Genomic DNA, 19,374 nt, shown 5'->3' with positions numbered 1-19,374 from the left:
AGGCTAGGTCCGCCTGTCTTTCCGACGGACTTTCACCGGAGTTACGGCGGACTTTCAGAATGAACGGACTTGCCCACACACGTCCGTTCATTTTGAATGTGACTCGGGGACTAGAAAAGGAAGTTAATCTTGCCTCTTTAATCGGCGAGATTGACACCTTGCGAGCCCCGTCGCGGGTCATACCAGGCCCTTAGGTCTGGTATGGATTATAAAGGGAAGCCCCTACGCTGAAAAAACGGCGTGGGGTCCCCCCTGAAATCCATACCAGACCCCGATCCGAGCACGCAGCCCCGTCGGCAGGAAAGGGGGTGGGGACGAGCGAGCGCCCCCCCCTCTTGAACCGTACCAGGCCGCATGCCCTCAACATGAGGAGTAGGTGCCCTGGGCATGCTGGGACTGTGATGGCATAAGGGGGCGTGGTCAACATCACCCGGTGACCACGCCCCCTAAAATGTCACAGTCCCAGCATGCCCAGGGATTGTGACGGCATAAGGGGGCGGGGTCTCCGCCTATATAAGTCACAACGGAGCGCTCAGAGACCAGTCTAGCTGGAGAGAGCATCGTGTCAACATCTGGAGAAGAGAAGAGGAAAGAAGACAAGAAGCCCAGAAGTCCGGACCTCCGCTGGCAAAAGAGCGGCATGAAGACAGCGGAGGATCCGGCAGAAGAACTGGAACACCGGGAGAAGAGGCCAGAGAGAGCGGAGAAGAACCAACTGGACGCCGGGAGAAGAGAAACCGGAGGGACCCCCGAAGCTGGAAGAAGACCACCGAAGCCGGAGGAAGACCCCCAAAGCCGGAGGAAGACCCCCCCCGGAGCTGTTTAATAAATTATTTAAAAAACCTGTGTAGTGTGTTTTATTATTGACACTTTTTCCCTAGGTAAATGGGTAGGGGTACAATGTACCCCATACTCATTCACATAGGGTGGGGGGCCGGGATCTGGGGGCCCTCTTATTATAGGGGGCTCCCGGATTCTGATAAGCCCCCCGCCCGCAGACCCCGACAACCAACGGCCAGGGATGTCGGGAAGAGTCCCTTGTCCTCATCAACATGGGGACAAGGTGCTTTGGGGGAGGGGGGCCCCCCTCCCCCAAAGCACCCACCCCCCCATGTTGAGGGCATGCGGCCTGGTACGGTTCAGGAGGGGGGGGCGCTCGCTCGTCCCCACTCCCTTTCATGACCGGCTGGGCCGCGTGCTCGGATTGGGGTCTGGTATGGATTTTAGGGGGGACCCCACGCTGTTTTTTCAGCGTAGGGGCTTCACTTTATAATCCATACCAGACCTAAGGTCCTGATATGCCCCGCACTCGCCGCAATAGGAAAATTTGTTTTTTTTTTTTTTTTTGATGCAATACCCTGCCCTTGCGTCGTATCTGGTCCGCCGGACCAGCATACAGACAAGCGGGCTTTCCGTCGGACCAGCATACAGACGAACGGACTTTCCGTCAGGAACTGAGTCCGACGGAAAGATTTAAAACATGTTTCAAATCTAGGTCCAGCGGACTTTTGGGGAAAAAAAGTCTGCCGAAGCCTACACACGGTCGGATTGTCTGGCGGACTCTGGTCCGCCGGACCAAGTATGCCGGAAAGTCCGCTTGTGTGTACGCGGCATAACAGTTCCTTCCTATAGTCTCTTCATTTGCAGCAAGCTCAGTGTTTGGTCTGATTTAGGGCATTTGGCATGGAGGAATGTGACAGCTTCTAGCTGTCAATGGTTGCTAAGGAAGCAGAAGGTACTTGCAACTGCCACGTCCTTTCCAACCCCTGATGCTACCTGGCCCGTTCACTTACATGGCTGGGAATCCCCAGTCATTAAGCAAATTGATGAGAATAGGAGAAGCAGGGCTTTTTTTCTCAAACAATTCAGTCAAATTTCACGAAAACAGTAGGAGGGTCTTAAAGGGGCATTAAATACCAGGATTGCATTACATACAGAGTGCAGAGCTGTCACTTACAAACACAGAAACCAGACTTCTGTGTTTACAAGTGATTGTGGTGAGCAGGCACCAAAGGGTCTGAGCCAGAGGTGGTGGAACTGAGTTCCACCAAGTTCCCCCTGAAAAAAGCCCTGAGAAGAAGTCACACCATTACCTAAATATAGCCACTTGGCTACATATGTGCAGTGATGTCACCACTACCCCCACCCCTCTCCTTATAGCTAATGACAGCTTGAGGAACCGTCATTCGGTTTGTGGTACTGTTGCGATTGGTTTGTGTGCTTGTTTTTTTTTTGGCAGGCATCATGGTTGACAGCAGATTTATAACAATGACTTTTTGTAGGGATTTAATTTTTTTAATTTTATTTTTTTTAATTTAATTTTAATTTTAAAGGTCTTGTCAAACATTTGGGTGTCTTTATTTCCAAGTGACATTTTGTTTTCTTTGTAAATGTGTAGGGGTGCTAAATACCACTTACTCATTTGTGTAGTGGGGAGGCTGGTATCTCTGGGACCCCCTTATTATTAAAGGGGACTTCCAGATTCCGATAAGTACCCACCCTCACACCCCCACAACCACCAGCCAGGGTCCTTGTCCTCATCAACACGGGGTCCCTGAGGAAGTCAATGTGGAAGTCACATGTCAAGTGATGCAATGCATCAGGTGGAACTGGGTGACGTCATGTCTGCTCTTTGATCGAAATCGGAAGTTTTTTTGCCTCTTGAAGGCCCAGGATGTATATAATGTGAAATAATGTTGCTTGTAGCTATTATTTATTTTTAATAAAAACTATTACACTATTGGTGAACTCTTTTCTGGAACCAGGAGTATGTTTCTGTGGAGGAGCGATCACACTGATGGTTTTAAGTGCATACGGTCAACATACTTTATGGGTCTATTTGGGAAGCAAGTGTATATTTTGGATGGTGGTGGAGTATGGTTTCATTGAAGTGTGTTTGAACACTGAAAGATACAACGTGGAATTTATTATTAAGCACTATTGGACTTTGTTTCCTAACGGGGCTCATCAGTTTTCTATGTGTGCTTACTACTCACGTTTTTAATTACTTTTAATATTATTTATTTGTGGTACACTGTATTGGGGAATATTATTAAGGTTTTTGCTTTGCATACACATATGTTATATTGATGCATTTTTTACAGTAATGAATGTTTATTTTTTTTCTACTAAATTTTATAGATATATTCTTATGAGTGCTAGTGAGGAGATTATTACATGATCAGTGTTGGTTTACCTGGTGATTAGGAGTAGCGCAACACTTATTTATTTTTATAATTTGATTTGATGTGGGAAAACATTAGGGTGTATGCAGAGGCTCTTGGTGATTCGGTCTAAAAATTATTTATATTAGTGGTGGTGCATAAGTTATTTTTGTTTTCTATAAACTCTTTCATTGCTTTCATCATCTAGCTAATTTTTCATTGAGTGTTTAGATTAAAGTTGAATTGTAAGATTATAGTTTTTATTGCATAGTCACATTAGTCCAGCCTGGACCAATGTAAGTACGGTATGTATATTGCATACCTGTGGGATCCCTGTGGAAACTGGTAATCACTGCAGTGCTGAGCGACTGCCCTGCTGCATAGTAACCACAGGAGATGACTCACTTGGTGTGGGCGCCATTCACAGAATGCCTTGTAGTTTTCTTCAGTGAAGGTTCTCTGATTGGAAAAGGTGGAGATTGTGACGCCACTGCTGCCTCTCCACCTTGTTTAATCAGAGATCACCTTATATTAATTGAGAAAAATGCAGGACATTCTGTGAATGGGAAACAAAGGACAGCGGCGATCACATTGATAGAAATCACTAGTACAGTGATTTCCAGCTCAAATAGGGGTCCCACAGGTATGGTATATGCATATTCCCAAGCTGGACTTGTAACTATCCAATAACATCCTTATCTGGAATTCAGCTTAATAGTTACTAGACTGTCAAAATAAAATATGGTGATACCCTAATTGCAACACTCACTTATAACCACACCCTGTGTTCTGCAGAATTCAATCATTAAGTGATATTAAGCTCTCAGTTCTTTAAAGCGTCATTAAATCCAAATAATCAAAAACTGTTAATATATGCTATATTACATTGTGTTCAAACCCACTCATCAGCTAGAGCATTTGATTTCTGTAGACTGCAAAAATCCTGGTTGATCCTGTTGTTCACTATCCCTCTTTGTCTGTGTCCCCACTGCAGCCTGAGAATGTGTAGACTAGCTGTTGACATATACTAAGCATAGTTCCTTTCTAATCTGGTCATTTACTTCTGTGCAGCCCATTTAACTATAGAGCAAAATATTTGGGCATATACACAGTGCTAAATGACCTTCATGTCCTCATATTGCTAAACACTATGGGGGCAGGATATAAGACGGTGATTGATGGAGGTTTCACCTCCCTGTTAGTCCTAGCACATATACACCAAAGACACAGGCTGGAGGGACGTGACCCAACCTGTGATTGGCAGAACCTCCTCCAGTTATCTGTACAGTGGGAACAAACTGAAAGTTATTGTCAATCAATTTAAACTCCATCTATGCAATTTTATTGTGAAAAAATGATTAAAAAACGACTGCTTTGAAATACAGATTTGTATGAAGCTTTTAAACACTTTTGGGTTGATTTACTAAAACTGGAGAGTGCAAAATCTGGTGCAACTCTGCATAGAAAGCATTCAGCTTCCAGGTTTTTTTGTCAAAGCTTAAAGTAGTCGTAATGCCTGAAGGTTTTTTACCTTCATGCATTCAATGCATGACGATTAAAAACCTTTACTATGTAGCTCCCCCTGCAGCCCCCCAAATACTTACCTGAGTCTGATCCTGATCAAATGATTTGCACGAGAGCGGCTGCTCTCCCAGCGTTCTGCCTCCTCTTTGGCTCAGAGACAACAGTGGGAGCCACTGGTTCCTGCTGCTGTCAATCACAGTCGGTAGGGATTGAGTGGGGGTGGGGCTGAGCCCCGTTCTGTGTGTTTGCTAGTGGCTATAGCAGCTGCTAATGACAATCGCAAGTAAATCCAGCATGCTCGTTTTACCCAAGTTGATTGATCGATAAACTTGGGTACTTTAAGCCTGCCCATTCACAATTTGAACCATCTATGGCCGGCCTAAGTGTGAAATTGGAGTAACCGGAGTACTGGAGTAATTCAAGTGGATGCAGACAATAAGAAATATATATCAAGGCTAGGGTTGCCACCTTTTCTTCGAACTTCAGTGTTGCACGGCAATTTTTTTTTTTGTAGCATACACTATAGGATTGTAAAAGACCTGGGGCACTGAGGAGAGGCCAAGGAGAGTAGTAGTGCGGCGTACTATGCCCACCATGGCAAACAGTGGGTGTGTCCAAATTGTGTTAACAGTGGGAGGGGCCTAAAGTGGCATGGTTAAATAAAACAAAAGCATTCCTGTATCCATAAAATATTCTTAGATAAAAAAAACAAATGTCATTGTAAATATATGAACCTAGCCTACCTTAAAAATGGACAGTGTCAGTAGGGCATTGGATGGTATAAGTAGAGTAGTGCATGTATCAGTATGGGAGTGGACACATGATTCAAAATCCAGACTGTCCGGGTGAATCTAGGACAGGTGACAACCCTAACTACTGCTTGCTTAACCCAATCTATTTAATCAAATGTCATGAGGAAGTGATAGAACACCTCGTCCTTGCCTGTCAAACGCCTTCTGAAGAGAAATCCAAATGTGGATCACCACAGGTAATCAATGGCCATTCAGAGAGGCACGAATAGCTGTGGCTCCTGGTGAAATGTCATTATAGTGAAGGAGGCCTGCAGCCGCACCTACCCGCTAACAGCCGCAACAGGAATTTCTGATACCTGCTGCTACTATTCACACCAGCCCTAATCGCCAATGTGAATGTGGTCTCAATGTTTAAGGGGCACCAGCTGTTAGTGCTTTGCCTTCCTTGAACAGTTTTATTGCTAATTTACAGCACATTACTAGAGGTGGACTTTAAATTGAACCTGACAGTCTCTAAAAGTTTCTAAGGGAACAAAAGATGCCTAATGGCCGTACACACGACCGGTTTTCCCGTCGAAATAAACTCTGAAGGTTTTTAGGACGGAGTTCCGATGGATATCCACTCAAGCTGTCTTGCATTCACACGGTCACACCAAATTCCAACCATCCAGAATGCGGTGACATACAACACGTAGGACGGGACTAGAAAACGGAAGTTCAATAGCCAGTAGCCAATAGCTTCCATCTCGTACTTTCTTCAGAGTATGCGTCGTTTTTGGTACATTGGAACAGCATACAGACGAGCGTTTTTCCTGGTAGGAATTGGTTCCATTGGAAAAATTTAGAACATGTTCTCTTTCTAGGTCCGTCAGAATTTTCGACGTAAAAGTCCGATGGGGCATACACATGATCCAAATACACGATGAAAAGCTCCCGTCTGACTTTTTCTGTTGGACATTCCGCTTGTGTGTACGTGGCATTAGTTGTTCAGGCACCTTAGCAGGACTAGTTAAAGCTTATCGGGCAGCAGTGGAGTAATCCTTATGCAGCGGTTTTGTAAAATAAATCAGCGTCCCGACCTCCGCTTCTATATTAATCTGCTGGGGCATGTAATTGCCAGGAACCACAGCACACCTGTGCCCAAAAATCATTAAATAGCCTCGGGGGAGTAATCCTTGTGCTGCGGTTGCTGGCAATTACATGCCCCGGCTGATTGATATAGACAAGGGGACCAGGACTTTAGATTAATGGTCGGAAGCCGTTGCACAAGTTTTACTGCACCGCTGCCTGTTAAGAATGAACTAGTTCTGTTCCTTCCTCAGCCCCAAGCTGCTGCCCGATAAGCACTAGTTATTCTGTTCCTTCCCCCGACCCCCAGCTGCCACAGTCCAATATGAATGAATCATCTGTCCGGGTTCCAGGCAAACTGAAAACCGGACACATGGTTCAAAATTATTCAAAACCCGTACTGTCTGGGTGAATCCCGGACAGGTGGCAACCCTAGTCAAGGCAAATAACAAATAAATATATGCAGTACATCACTGCAATACATGCACATTTCCCCCATGTGTTATCCCTGGCCACTTAGAGATATGTAGAGAAAACTACTTAAAATAGGGTCACTGTAAAGCGTATTTACTGTAAAATGTAATATATATTGCAGTCTTTTACCAGTCCTTAAATTCTGTGGCTGCATGACACATGTTGATTCTGCCAGTAACATATTTCCTGTCCTTAGATGGCAACGTTTACTCATTGTATCTATGGAGAAGCAGCAGTGTCACCCTAGAACTGGACTACAAAACACTTCTTCATTAAATGGGGTGTTTTGAAGTCCACAGATAGAACTGGGAATAGCAGTCACTGATAACAATCAGAAATAGCAGAGAGCACAGGAAGTTATTGCTGGGTCTCTGGCAGGTTCACCAGGTATTTTCTAAGCTTATTGAACTGATATAACAAAACACTTTCAATTGCATATTTAACAGACCAAAAGCAAGTAAATTGGAAAGGTTCATAGGTTGGGTTTCCATATATTTCTAAGTCACATAACAGGTACATTTAATATGCAATTCTACTTACTTATCTGACATGCGTACATAAGGCTCTTGGCAAGGGTTTGCTGGGTAACACCGGAATCCACCAAAGTAGTTCCAACACATGCCTTCTTCACCGCAATCATGAGTGTTGCTTTCACATTCATTTATGTCTGAAAATATTTTAAACATTCTCTCATTACATAGTATTCTCCTTCAGTATTATTTATGGGAATTTAAAATGAAATGTATGATTGCTATTAATATGATAGTAATCTATAACTGCTTGCCGCTCAACACTGGACCATGTCTCTGGTACATGATCAGCGTTTCCGGGATGGGGGGGCACCCATGCTGCCCTAGCTGTGCTGTGATTTGTTAAAGCACAAGCCGATCAGCGGGTCCCAGCCAACGATTGATCGCTGGGACCCACTGATTGGCTCTGTCATTCAGGGAAGGAAGCTTTGTGTTGTAAATAACACAGAGCTCCGAACACTGACATGAGATTTTGCTGTTTATTTATTCCCTGAAGAAACCCCCAGCAAGATCACTTAGTAAAAAGCAGCACATAATACACACATTACACATTGTTAGGCACAAATTTAACCCCATGATTGCCCTAGATGCTAACCCCTTCCCAGCCAGTGTCATTAGTACAGTGACAGTGTATAGTCTTAGCACTGATCACTGTATTAGTGTCACTATTGATATCAATGTCAGTTAGTCAGTTAGTGTACCCCCAGCCAGCATCAGCTAGTGTCAGATTGCCCAGCACACAGTCCCACCATAAATTGCTGATCACCGCCATTACTAGTATAAAATAAATAAAAATTCCAGTATCTATACCAGATGCTATACTGTAACATTCACGCAAACCAAATAATATACACATATTGGGATTTTTTTTTTTACGAAAGACATGTAGCAAAGTACATTGTGGCCTAAGTTAATGAAGACATGGATATGTTTTATAGCAGAAATTAAGAAATATTTTTTTTTTTCAACATTTTTAGTCTTTTTTTTGTTTAAATTGCAGAAATAAAAAGAAACAGTGGTGATCAAATACCATCAAAAGAAAGTTCGATTTGTGTGAAAAAAATGATAAAAATTTAATTTGCATACAGTGTTGCATTACCAGTAAAAGTAGCGCAGCGCCGAATAGCAAATAATGCCCTGGTCATGAAGGTGGTAAAATCTTCCAGAGGTCGAGTAGCTTTACAAACAGAATCACTTAATTTTTAATTTTTTTATTTATATCTTTCATTTTTCCACACCATCACATACAATACCACTACCGAACGATTTCCAACAAGTAAACTCTTAAACAACAAATGCAGCATTTTTTTAATGCTGGAAACTGACCTCTTCTCTATGTTGTCAAAGCATGGCTGTATTCAATTAATTTTGTATATTCAACATGTTTATTAAATTAAAACTTTATTATAAGACAACTCATATTCATGTATTAATTAACACATATGGTGATAAGCTAACTCCATGACTTTGCATCAGAGTACAAACAATAGTATGGAAGAAGTACTTAAACCCAATTGAAATTTCAGTTTAAAATATATTCCACGTGTATCAAAACAAAATGTGTGCATTTTTTTCTTTAATCAGCCACAGCTTGAGTGGGGAAGCTGAAAAGTGGGACCCTTGCTCTCTGTGTGGTGGCTGTGGTCTCTTTGCAGAAGTTTGACACCCCCCCATGCTTAGTCAGAGAGCCAGAGCTCTCCAATCATATTGCTATTTGTGGAGCTATAGGTTTGAGCCTGAACTGAGATCACTGCTTCCACACAGAGCGCAAGGATCACACTCTGTAGTTGCTGCAGGATTTTCTACTCAAGTTGTGGTTGCTTTAGAAAGAAAACAAACTGTAGGGCATTGAACATTGAACACTTTTTGTTTTGATGTACCTGGAGTGTATTTGGTTGATTTAAACTGACCATTAAATTGGGTTTTAAAAAAATATTCAGCAAAGCACCATAGGCACATGATGTGTTTGGGAGTAATGCATAGCATTTGGAACCCATTATGTATTGTCATGTCATTCCCTATCGGGAATCAGGATGTATCAAACTTGGAAGACTGGAAACCAATATCTTCATAAAGATTTTTAAATCCACATTGAGTAGTGAAATAGGACAGTAGCTAGGACAGAGGATAGGGTCCTTCCCGTCCTTGGGGAGGACCGTGATGTGGGCCTGCAAAGTTACCTCTCGGAAGGCCTGGAAATCTCTAAGAGAATTAAAGGTCGCAGGAAATCTGTGGGCCAGTTTGTCTGAGAAAGTTTTATAATACCGAAGAGTAAACCTTACCAGGCTGCATGGCTGACAGGGCCGCGAGAAATTAGTCAGTGTTTAATGGGGCTTCTAAGATGGACACTGCTTCAGAGGATAACATAGGCATCCTTGAGGTCTGTATATATTGCTTGGAAGCCTCCCATTTATCTTTCTCAGCAGGAGTAGAAGCCGGTCCTCCTAGATTGTACAAGGAGGTTTAATAAACCCTGAAAGCCCTGGCAATTGCTGGGGACGAGGATACCGCAGTGTTCTCCTAAGTCTTCACCTGTGTAATATAGTTTCTCACTTTAGTCACTCTTAAGGCATTCACCAACATTCTACTGGGTATGTTTCCAAATTCATAGAACGCTCTCCTTCCCCAAACCAGTTTCACCTTAGCCTTATCAATGAGAAGAGAGTTTAATTGAAATCTCAAGGTTTATAGCTGTTTACCGTCTGACTTGTTGGGCTTGAGACTGTTTGTGGACTCATTCCAGGAATTGAATGTCCCGAAGATCGGGCAGGGTGAAGAAGCCAATAGTGGATGAAGAAAGAACAGGAAGAGCACTCTGTGTAAAAAACAGGTAGTCAATTCTCGTGTACGTCTTATGAGTAGGTGAGTATACTCTGTCATGAGTATAAAGAGCCCTCCAGCTATCTATAAATTGATGATGATGAAGTAGTGTTCTAACCCTCGGTAGTCTGGAAAAGGATAAATAAAAGGCTCCTCTGAGACATCCAGCAGGGGATCCAGGGCTAGATTACAGTCTCCAGCCACTATGAGGATGCTTCTGTATGCTGGTCAAGCTTGGAAAGACAGGCCTCTAGGTAAGGAACCTGTTCCTCATTTGGTAGATACAGGTTTACCAAAGTTACTTTTTGCCCACACCATAGGCCTTTAACTATGAGGAGATGGCCCTCGTCATCTGAAATGACCTGATGTTCCACCCAAGGAACCTGCTTCTTAAATTTTGTCTTTATGGAAGTGTGTCTCCTGGAGGAAAATGCCTTGAGATTTAAGACATCATAGCTCACCCAAAACTCTGCACATCTCTGGACTGTTTAAGCCCTTCACATTGTAGGAAGTGAAGGTGATAGTAGGCATGATGTCCTGGTAGGGAATATCCCGGAGAGTGGTTGGAAAAACAAAATAGACGGGAGGGGTAGAGTTGGGGCACAGAAAGAGATATGTAAAAAGGCCTTCTACGAGGCAAGGATCAGAATGGATATATCATCAACAAAGAGTTCTCTCTGTGCTTGTGTGGGTTTCCCATGGTTACTCCAGCTTCCTCATACACTCCAAAAATATGCTGCCAGATTTGTTTGGTTCTTTCTAAATTGGCTTTGCTGTAAATGTACCATATGTACTGTAAATCACTGTAGAAAGAATTAAAAATAAATACTCCAAGTGGTGAGAGATAATAAAAAAATACCTCTTAAATTTCAGAATCAATCTGAAGTCCTTCAAGGTATGCATCACAATAGGATTTCTATAACAGCTTACCTGTAAAATCCTTTTCTTGGAGTACATCACGGGACACAGAGCACCATAGTAATAACTACAGGCAGTCCCCGAGTTATGAACACCGGAGTTACGAACGACTCCTGCTTACAAACGGCCTCAAATGCCTGGATAACTCCGGGCACATCCCATACTGCAGTACTACATGTACAACATGGCCAGAAGAGCCCCAGATAACATAACAAGCTCCCGGAACATCCCACATCCATGCACAGGTGGACGTTACACTTATGAATGCAGTGTTCCGACCGGAAGTTACACTTACAAATGCAGTGATGCGACTTACGAACAACTTCGACTTACGAACAAACCTACAGTTCCTATTGTGTTCATAACTCAGGGACTTCCTGTATGTGGATTATATGCCACTTATAGGTGAATGGACACTGGTACATTAAAAAAAAAAACAGAAAGTCCCCCTCCCTATATAACCCCTCCCATACAGGGAGTACCTCAGTTTTTGTAGCAAAGCAATATATACTTATCCCACTAAGAGGGGCGGGATCTCTGTGTCCCGTGATGTACGCCAAGAAAAGGATTTTACAGGTAAGCTGTTAGAAAAAAACTATTTTCTTTATCGTACATCACGGGACACAGAGCACCATAGTAATAACTATGTGGGATGTCCCAAAGCAATGCCACCTGAGGGGAGGGAGACACAAAGCAAAATAGCCACTGCCAGGCGTGAGGACCTATACTGCTGCCCGCAGCACACTGCGCCCGAAGGCGGTGTCCTCCTGCCATCTTACATCCATTTGATAGAATCTTGTGAATGTATGTACTGACGACCAAGTAGCGGCCTTGCAAATCTGAGCGGCAGAGGCTTGGTGATGCACTGCCCATGAAGCACTGACTGCCCAAGTAGAGTGCATTTTAATCTGAAAGGGGGGAACCTTTCTTTTCAGACCATAAGCCTGACTAGTCACCTGACGAATCCACTTAGCAATAGTAGATTTCGATGCTGTCTGGCCCTTTCTAGGGCCTCCTGGCAACACAAACAAAACATCACGTATCCGTATCTAATCCGTATCTAAGCTGTCATTTTCAGATAGGCCTTAATTGCTCTTACTACATCGAGAGAATGCAATAATTTTTCTACTGTAGAACTAGGTTCTGGAAAAAAAGGAAGGTAAGGAAACATCTTAATTCAGATGAAAACCAGACACTACCTTTGGTAAAAAAGTTGGGTGAGGACGCAGCACCACCTTATCCTTATGAATGATTAAGTATGGCTCTTTACAGGAGAAAACAGCCAACTCTGAAACTCTTCTTGTGGAGGTTACCGCAACTAGGAATACCAATTTCCTTGTCAAAAGGAGCAAAGGAATATTACGTATAGGTTCAGAGGGTTGTCTTTGTCTTTGTCCGTGCAACACAGACAAAACCAGATTCAAATACCATGGGCACAAGGGTGCTCTAACAGGTGGAGTTATCCGAGTTACCTCTTGTATGAATGCCCGGACTGAAGAATGTGAATCAAGCAGCCTTTGGGAAAACACTGCCAAGGCCAAAATCTGACCCTTGATTGTACTCAAGGACAGCTTCATTTCTACTCCTAACTGTAGAAAGGCCAGAATTCTTCCTATGACATACTATCGAGGATGCCAACCCTTGGTTTCACACCAGGCGACATAGGCCTTTCAGACCCTGTATTAAATGGTCCTGGAGGCTGGCTTTCTGGCCTTAATCAGGGTGGTTACTACTGAACCTGAAAGCCCCCAATTTTTTTAGAATGTGGGCTTCAATAACCACACCGTTAACTTTAGCGACTGTAAGGCAGGATGGAATACCGGTCCCTGCGACGGCAGGTCCGGACGAGATGGAAGAGTCCATGACTCTCCTACTGCCATTCTCACGATCCCTGCATACCAGGGTCTTCTGGGCCATGCCGGGGCTACTAGGATTACTGGCTTCCCTTCTTCCCTGATCCTGTGAAGCAGCCGTGGTAATAGCTGAACTGGAGGGAATGCATAAATCAGTGAAAACGGATCCCATGGGGTCACTAACGCATGTATTCCTTGTTCTCGACAAAAATATGTCCAACTTCTTGTTGAACCTGGACGCCAATAGATCTATGTCTGGCTTACCCCATCTTTGGCATATGGCCTAAACAGACATCGGGATGTAGAGGCCATTCTCCCGGCAACAATTGTTGATGGCTCAAGAAATCTGCCTGCCAATTTTCCACTCCTGTAATGTAGACTGCAGATAGGCAAGGAACTTGTTTCTCTGCCCAAGACAGAATATGGTTCACCTCCCTTTGGGCTGCGTGGCTTCTGGTGCCCCCTTGGTGATTGATATAGGCCACTGCTGTGGCATTGTCGGATTGTATCCTGACAAGAGAATTCTGCAACCTGAACGTCCAGGCTATTAGAGCCAAACGTACTGCACGAAACTCTAGTGCCGCGTACACACGGTCGGACTTTTCGTCTACAAAAGTCCGACAGCCTGTCCGACAGACTTCCGGCGGACTTTCGGCGGACTTGCAGCAGACTTTCTAACGAACGGACTTGCCTACACACGACCACACAAAAGTCCGACGGATTCGTACGTGATGACGTACACCAGACTAAAATAAGGAAGTTCATAGCCAGTAGCCAATAGCTGCCCTAGCATGGGTTTTTGTCCGTCGGACTAGCACACAGACGAGCGGATTTCGGGGTCCGTCGTAGTTACGACGTAAAGATTTGAAGCATGTTTCAAATCTAAAGTCCGTTGGATTTGAGGCTGAAAAAGTCTGCTGAAAGTCCGGAGAAGCCCACACACGATCGGATTACCAGCCAGCTTTAGTCCGTCGGCGTCCGTTGGACTTTTGTAGACGAAAAGTCCGACCGTGTGTACGCGGCATTGGACATTGATGGGCAAGGTCTTCTCGGACTCTGACCACTTTCCTTGAACTGTGGTCTCTTCTAAAACTGCTCCCCAGCCCCATAGGCTGGTATCCGTTGTTACTACTCTCCAGGAAACTGGAATTGAAGGATTTTTCTTTCTGTAAATTCCTGGTTATCAACCAATTGAGACTCTGGCGTACTTTTGGAGCCAGATTCATTGGACAATCCAAGGCTTGGATCTATTTGTTCCAAGCAGACAGAATACTGTGTTGCAACAGTCTTGAATGAAACTGGGCATAGGGAACCGCTTCAAAGGAAGCTACCATCTTCCCTAGCAATCTCATGCAAGGGCAAATGGAAGGACCCTTCCTTGCCTGGACCAGCTCTCTTAGAGCTTTGACTTTTGCCTGAGGCAAAAACACCCTTTCCTGTGTTGTGTCTATGACCAGGCCCAAATACACCAGCCTCCTTACTGGCCGTAAGGATGATTTCTCTAGATTGAGAATACAACCCAGGTAACCCAGATAACTGACTGTTCTGGACACCCCATGGTTTAATCGTGCTATTGACTGATTTACCAGTAGCAGGTTGTCTAGGTATGCCATTACTGGTATACTCTGGCCCCTTAGTCTTGCTAGTACTTGGGCTAGAACTTTTGTAAATACTCGGGGAGCAGTAGCTAACCTGAAGGGCAAGGCTAGGAACTGAAAGTGGCGCTGCTCTACCGCAAACCGCAGAAATCTTCTGGCGAGCGTAAAAAATTGGCGCATGTAGATACGCATCTTTGATATCTATGGATGCTAGAACTTCTCCTCCCCATAGGGTGGATACAACTGACAGGGTTGACTCTATTCAAAAGGAGTGGATGTTTAGGAAGTGATTCAGATCTTTGAGATCTAGAATGGGTCTGACATCTCCATTTGGTTTTGGTACCGTAAAGAGATTTGAATAAAACTCCATGTCCCTCTCTTCTGAGGGGACCTCTATTATTACTCCCTGAGACCTTAACCGTTCCAGTGCCAGAAATAAGGACTTTTTCTTTACTGGGTCCTTGGGAACGTTTGATATCAGAAAATGAGATGGTGGAAACTCTTGGAACTCTAGTTTGTAGCCCAGGGCTTCCACAGAGAGAACCCATTTGTCTTGGATTTCCTTTTGCCAATTTTCTGAACCCACCGAAGTCTTCCCCTCACTCAATCAGGCCGCCCCTTCACAGAGAAGCCTTGGGACTCTGTTTTGTGGACTTTTAACCTCAGGGCTTTTTCTGGCTCTGTGTTTGGTTATGAGGCTTACTCTTTGTCCCTGACGGTGGAGGCCATCGAGACTGTCTGGAGGCTGTTGCCCCAGGCATGGGGGGGGGGCATGTTCAAAAGAAGGATGTTTATTCCGGCAGAAGGGTACTCTTACCCCCAGAAATCTTTTGGATATATTTATCCAAATCTTCCCCAAACAACCTTTCTCCATAAAAGGGAAACCCAGCCAAGTGCTTCTTGCTTGGTAACTAAGCTAAACAGTTCTTTAGCTACAGAATCCTACGCATATGTATCAACATGAGTACAAGGCGAGATGCCTGATGGATAGAATCCTTGATAGTGTCCACTGCAAAACATAAGGCCCAAGGTAGCTCAGCTAAACTTTGGGCCTCTTCAGTTTGAGCAGGAACTCTTTTAATAACCTGCTTGAATTTGTCCCTAAGGGATTGGCATATGCCTATTGCTGCTACTGAAGGTTGTGCTACCGCACCAGCTACAGCAAATGAGGCTTTAAGCAGAGATTCCAACTTCTTATCAGCTGGATCTTTAAACATTTGTACATTGTCCACTGGACAAGTTAAACTCCTGTTCAAGAGGAGATAGCAGCATTTACCGCTGGCAAATCCCACCTCTTTGTAAACTTTTTCTCCATGGGATAAAGAAGAGAGAACTTTTTAGGAGGAGAAAACTGCTTATCTGGGTGGTCCCAGTCAGCATAAATCAGTTGCTCCAGTAACAGGTGCATAGGGAAAGCATGTGAACCCTGTGGGGGTCTTTGCGAACCCAAGGAGGAGAAGGAAACCTCATCCATCTCTGCAGGGGGCAACTTATATCCAGAATGGACCAACTCCGTAAGGGATTGGATTAGCAATTTCTAGCGAAGTTGAGACAGGTTTTTCAGATGCTGAGGAGTCATCCGAACTTCTTTCTGCCTGATCCCCTAAAGGTACCCCAATACCTCCTGCCCCTTCTGGTTCCAATACTGGAAGGTCAAGGGCAGCAGAGGGGGATCTGCCACATTTTCTCCCCTCCTGGTAGGAAGCTGTGAGCATATCAGCTATTTTTCCTTCCAAACCAGCCAGAGCTAAAGCCAAATCGTCCTTAGTGACGTATGCAGAGGCTGAAATGTTGGAGGTAGCTACAATGCCTGAGAGTCTAGATGGCTCAGACTGGCCAGATGCTCCAGATCATTCAGCGGAGAATTAAACTGCGGACGTGCGACTAGGAGCCTCAGGCTCTGACTGCAGAGACCTTGCGCTCCCCCCTGTTTTATTCGCCTTTTTATGGGAAGACATAGTCCTAAGCACAAAAAGCAGCGGTACTTACACATTGCCTCTACTGCTGAGCCTTAATCTAGCAAATTAATAATATGCCGCTATAAATGCTCAGTCTAAATGCTGAGTAAAACGTGCCTTCTTAAAAAAAAGCCAAACACCCATACAGCTTACATGCCCTTGTATGCTCTGTGTTCCTCCGTCAGTCAACCAGACACTTTCAAAGTGAAAAGCTTTTAAAGCTAGTAAGCCTTGCGCCTGTGCCATGTATCATGCACACGCCATTCCCACGTCTAAGCCACGCCCCTGCGTCAAAAAAAAAGGAAAACCTTTCTCACGCATGTGCGGAGGACAGGCCGGTCCCATGTCGGAGACGGATCGAGGGGGGGAGCGAGGGGTCTCAGCAAGGGGGAACCTGACTACTGTGCTGAAGGTGGATGGTCCCCCCAAAGCCCCTACTGATGGCTGACAGAGCGTAGAGGGAGCAATGCTGTCCGCATAAGCCTTTGCTGGCACTGAGCCTAACACAGGGGAAACATGGAATGTTGGAAGCCAGGTATTTGCTTTTACACCCTCTAGTGGCAAAACACAGGCAAGGCAACGCATACTCACAGAAGAAAGTCCAAAAGTGAATCATATATATATATATATATATATATATATATATATATATATATATATATATATATATATATGCCTTAGGATCTTTCTGACTTACACGTCCCGCTGCAGGACTGCTGGTGATTATCACAGACAGATCCAGCCTTCACCCATCCTGGCGGGCCGTGTTATGACAGACCTTCAAGGACCGGGTCACCCTTTACGGAGTCCACTCCCTTGGACCTGTACAGCACCCTGCTGGAGAACGCTTTGGTTGTATAAACATGACCAGGGTGCCGGATCCCAGGGTCCAGCTCTCAAAAGAGAATGCATTATAGGCAGAAACCTCGTTTCTTCTTCCACGAGGCCCGGGAACCATCCATTTTGGCTTTCAGGTACTTTGGATGGATTCGTTTGCACAGCTCCTGATCCCGTCAGGGATTACTTAGCAGAGCCCTCTTAGCACTTCATCAACCATGACCAACACCTTAGACACTGGCGAGAAAACTGAGGTACTCCCTGTATGGGAGGGGTTATATAGGAAGGGGGACTTCCTGTTTTTTTTTTAGTGTACCAGTGTCCATTCAACTATAGGTGGCGTTTAACCCACATAGTTATTACTATGATGCTCTGTGTCCCATGATGTACGATAAAGAAAAGTGACACATCTGAGTTAAAGGCCATGGAGGTGTGCTCTCAAAGCAACAGGCATACTAAGACTGGATTGTTTCTGAGGTGAAGAAGACCCATAACTGGTGAACTACCTGTAAATACTTTGGGGCCAATCCAAGACTGAAGGGAAGGGTCATAGACCCACAGTGGTTTTTGCTAATGGCAAACCAATCACTGACGACCTGGAAAGATGGGAATGTATAAATATGCATCCTTTATGTCAATGGATGCTAAGAAGTCTTCACAATGAAGGGAGGCAATAACTGATCGAATAGATTCCATTCAAAAATTCTGAGGCCGAACAAAGGCATCGAAAAACTTTCAATCAAAGACTGGACTAATGCCTTCTTTGGGTTTTGGAACTGTAAATGGGTTTAAATAGAAATCTTGAAATCTTTTGGTTGAATGAAGAAGACTGATAACCCCTTGGTTCAACAATTCCTGAATGAAAACAACCTCACTTACACTTAATGAACTGGGAAAACCTGCACTCTTTGGCTAACCAGAGAGACTTTCATGATTTCTGAATCTCCCAGTAGCTAAAGCAAAACATACAGCAAGAGGGGAAGAACATCCATTCTCCTAAGGGCACTAAGCAAAGCTAAACAGTTGTGAGCTGAGGTTTAGTAGCTTCAAGGGGCTAGCCTTCTGTTTTCTATGTGCCTAGTGTAATTTTTTTTTTTTGCAGGCAGCAGTGTTATCCAAGGTTTCATAATTGTTATCAAGCTTTGCCCCTCAATGAATGATAGAGAAAATATTTTAAGTCTAAGTCAGTTTGGTAATGCAGCGAATAGTCTTAATAGGTTAGACCATATGTGTGATTCCCCCCCGGAATGGATATTAAGGCCTTTCAATGGTGGCTGGATAAAAGCCTATATCGAATCGGGCACTTTTTTAACTCCAATGGCCCCCTAAAACTTGGATACTGCACCGCTAAACTAGAAATGCCCCCCTCCGAAAAATTCCACTTTCACCAAATATCACATTTCTTACACTCACTGTCACCCAAAGACAATATCCCCCTCGCGGTTACCCCTTATGAGCAGTGGAGCTCCGTGGCCATGGATGTGCGGGGAGGAATTTCCCTAATATACTCAGCACTTGATTAAATTATCGGAGAAAGCGCCTTACATGCTTAGCTGGGAGCGCGACCTTGAGTTCGAGTGGGATTTGGACAATTGGAACTCTTATGTTGCTAAAGCCTTCAAAGGGATCCTTAATGTATCCCTAGTTGAAGCAAACCTCAAGGTCGTCACCCGCTGGTGCCTGGTTCCGACTCGACTAATTCAATTTTTCCCACAGTCATCGCCCCCCTGTTTCAGAGGATGCGACCACCTGGGCTCCCTTTTTCATATCCTTTGGCAGTGCCCCAGGATCAGGAGCTTTTGGAACAAAATCTTTGGCTTAATTCGTAAAGTTACCGGGACAGTGCTCAACCAAGATCCAACAATAGCCCTCCTGAAC

The 19,374-nt window shown here is 44.4% G+C and overlaps 1 protein-coding gene across 1 annotated transcript in view; it reads right to left on the bottom strand.

Moving 5' to 3' along the window:
• Positions 1-19,374, bottom strand: part of EFEMP1 (EGF containing fibulin extracellular matrix protein 1) — a 170,914-nt gene that overhangs the window by 13,055 nt on the left and 138,485 nt on the right. The window contains exon 9 of the mRNA XM_073628120.1: positions 7,523-7,649. Coding sequence (XP_073484221.1) covers positions 7,523-7,649 — 127 coding nt within the window. The remainder of the gene's footprint in view (positions 1-7,522; positions 7,650-19,374) is intronic.

This window comes from Aquarana catesbeiana, linkage group LG04 (genome assembly GCF_042186555.1).
Source record: "Aquarana catesbeiana isolate 2022-GZ linkage group LG04, ASM4218655v1, whole genome shotgun sequence".
NCBI lineage: Eukaryota > Metazoa > Chordata > Amphibia > Anura > Ranidae > Aquarana > Aquarana catesbeiana.
The sequence above is the reverse complement of the archived record's forward strand: the minus strand, read 5'-3'. Positions and strand labels throughout refer to the sequence as shown.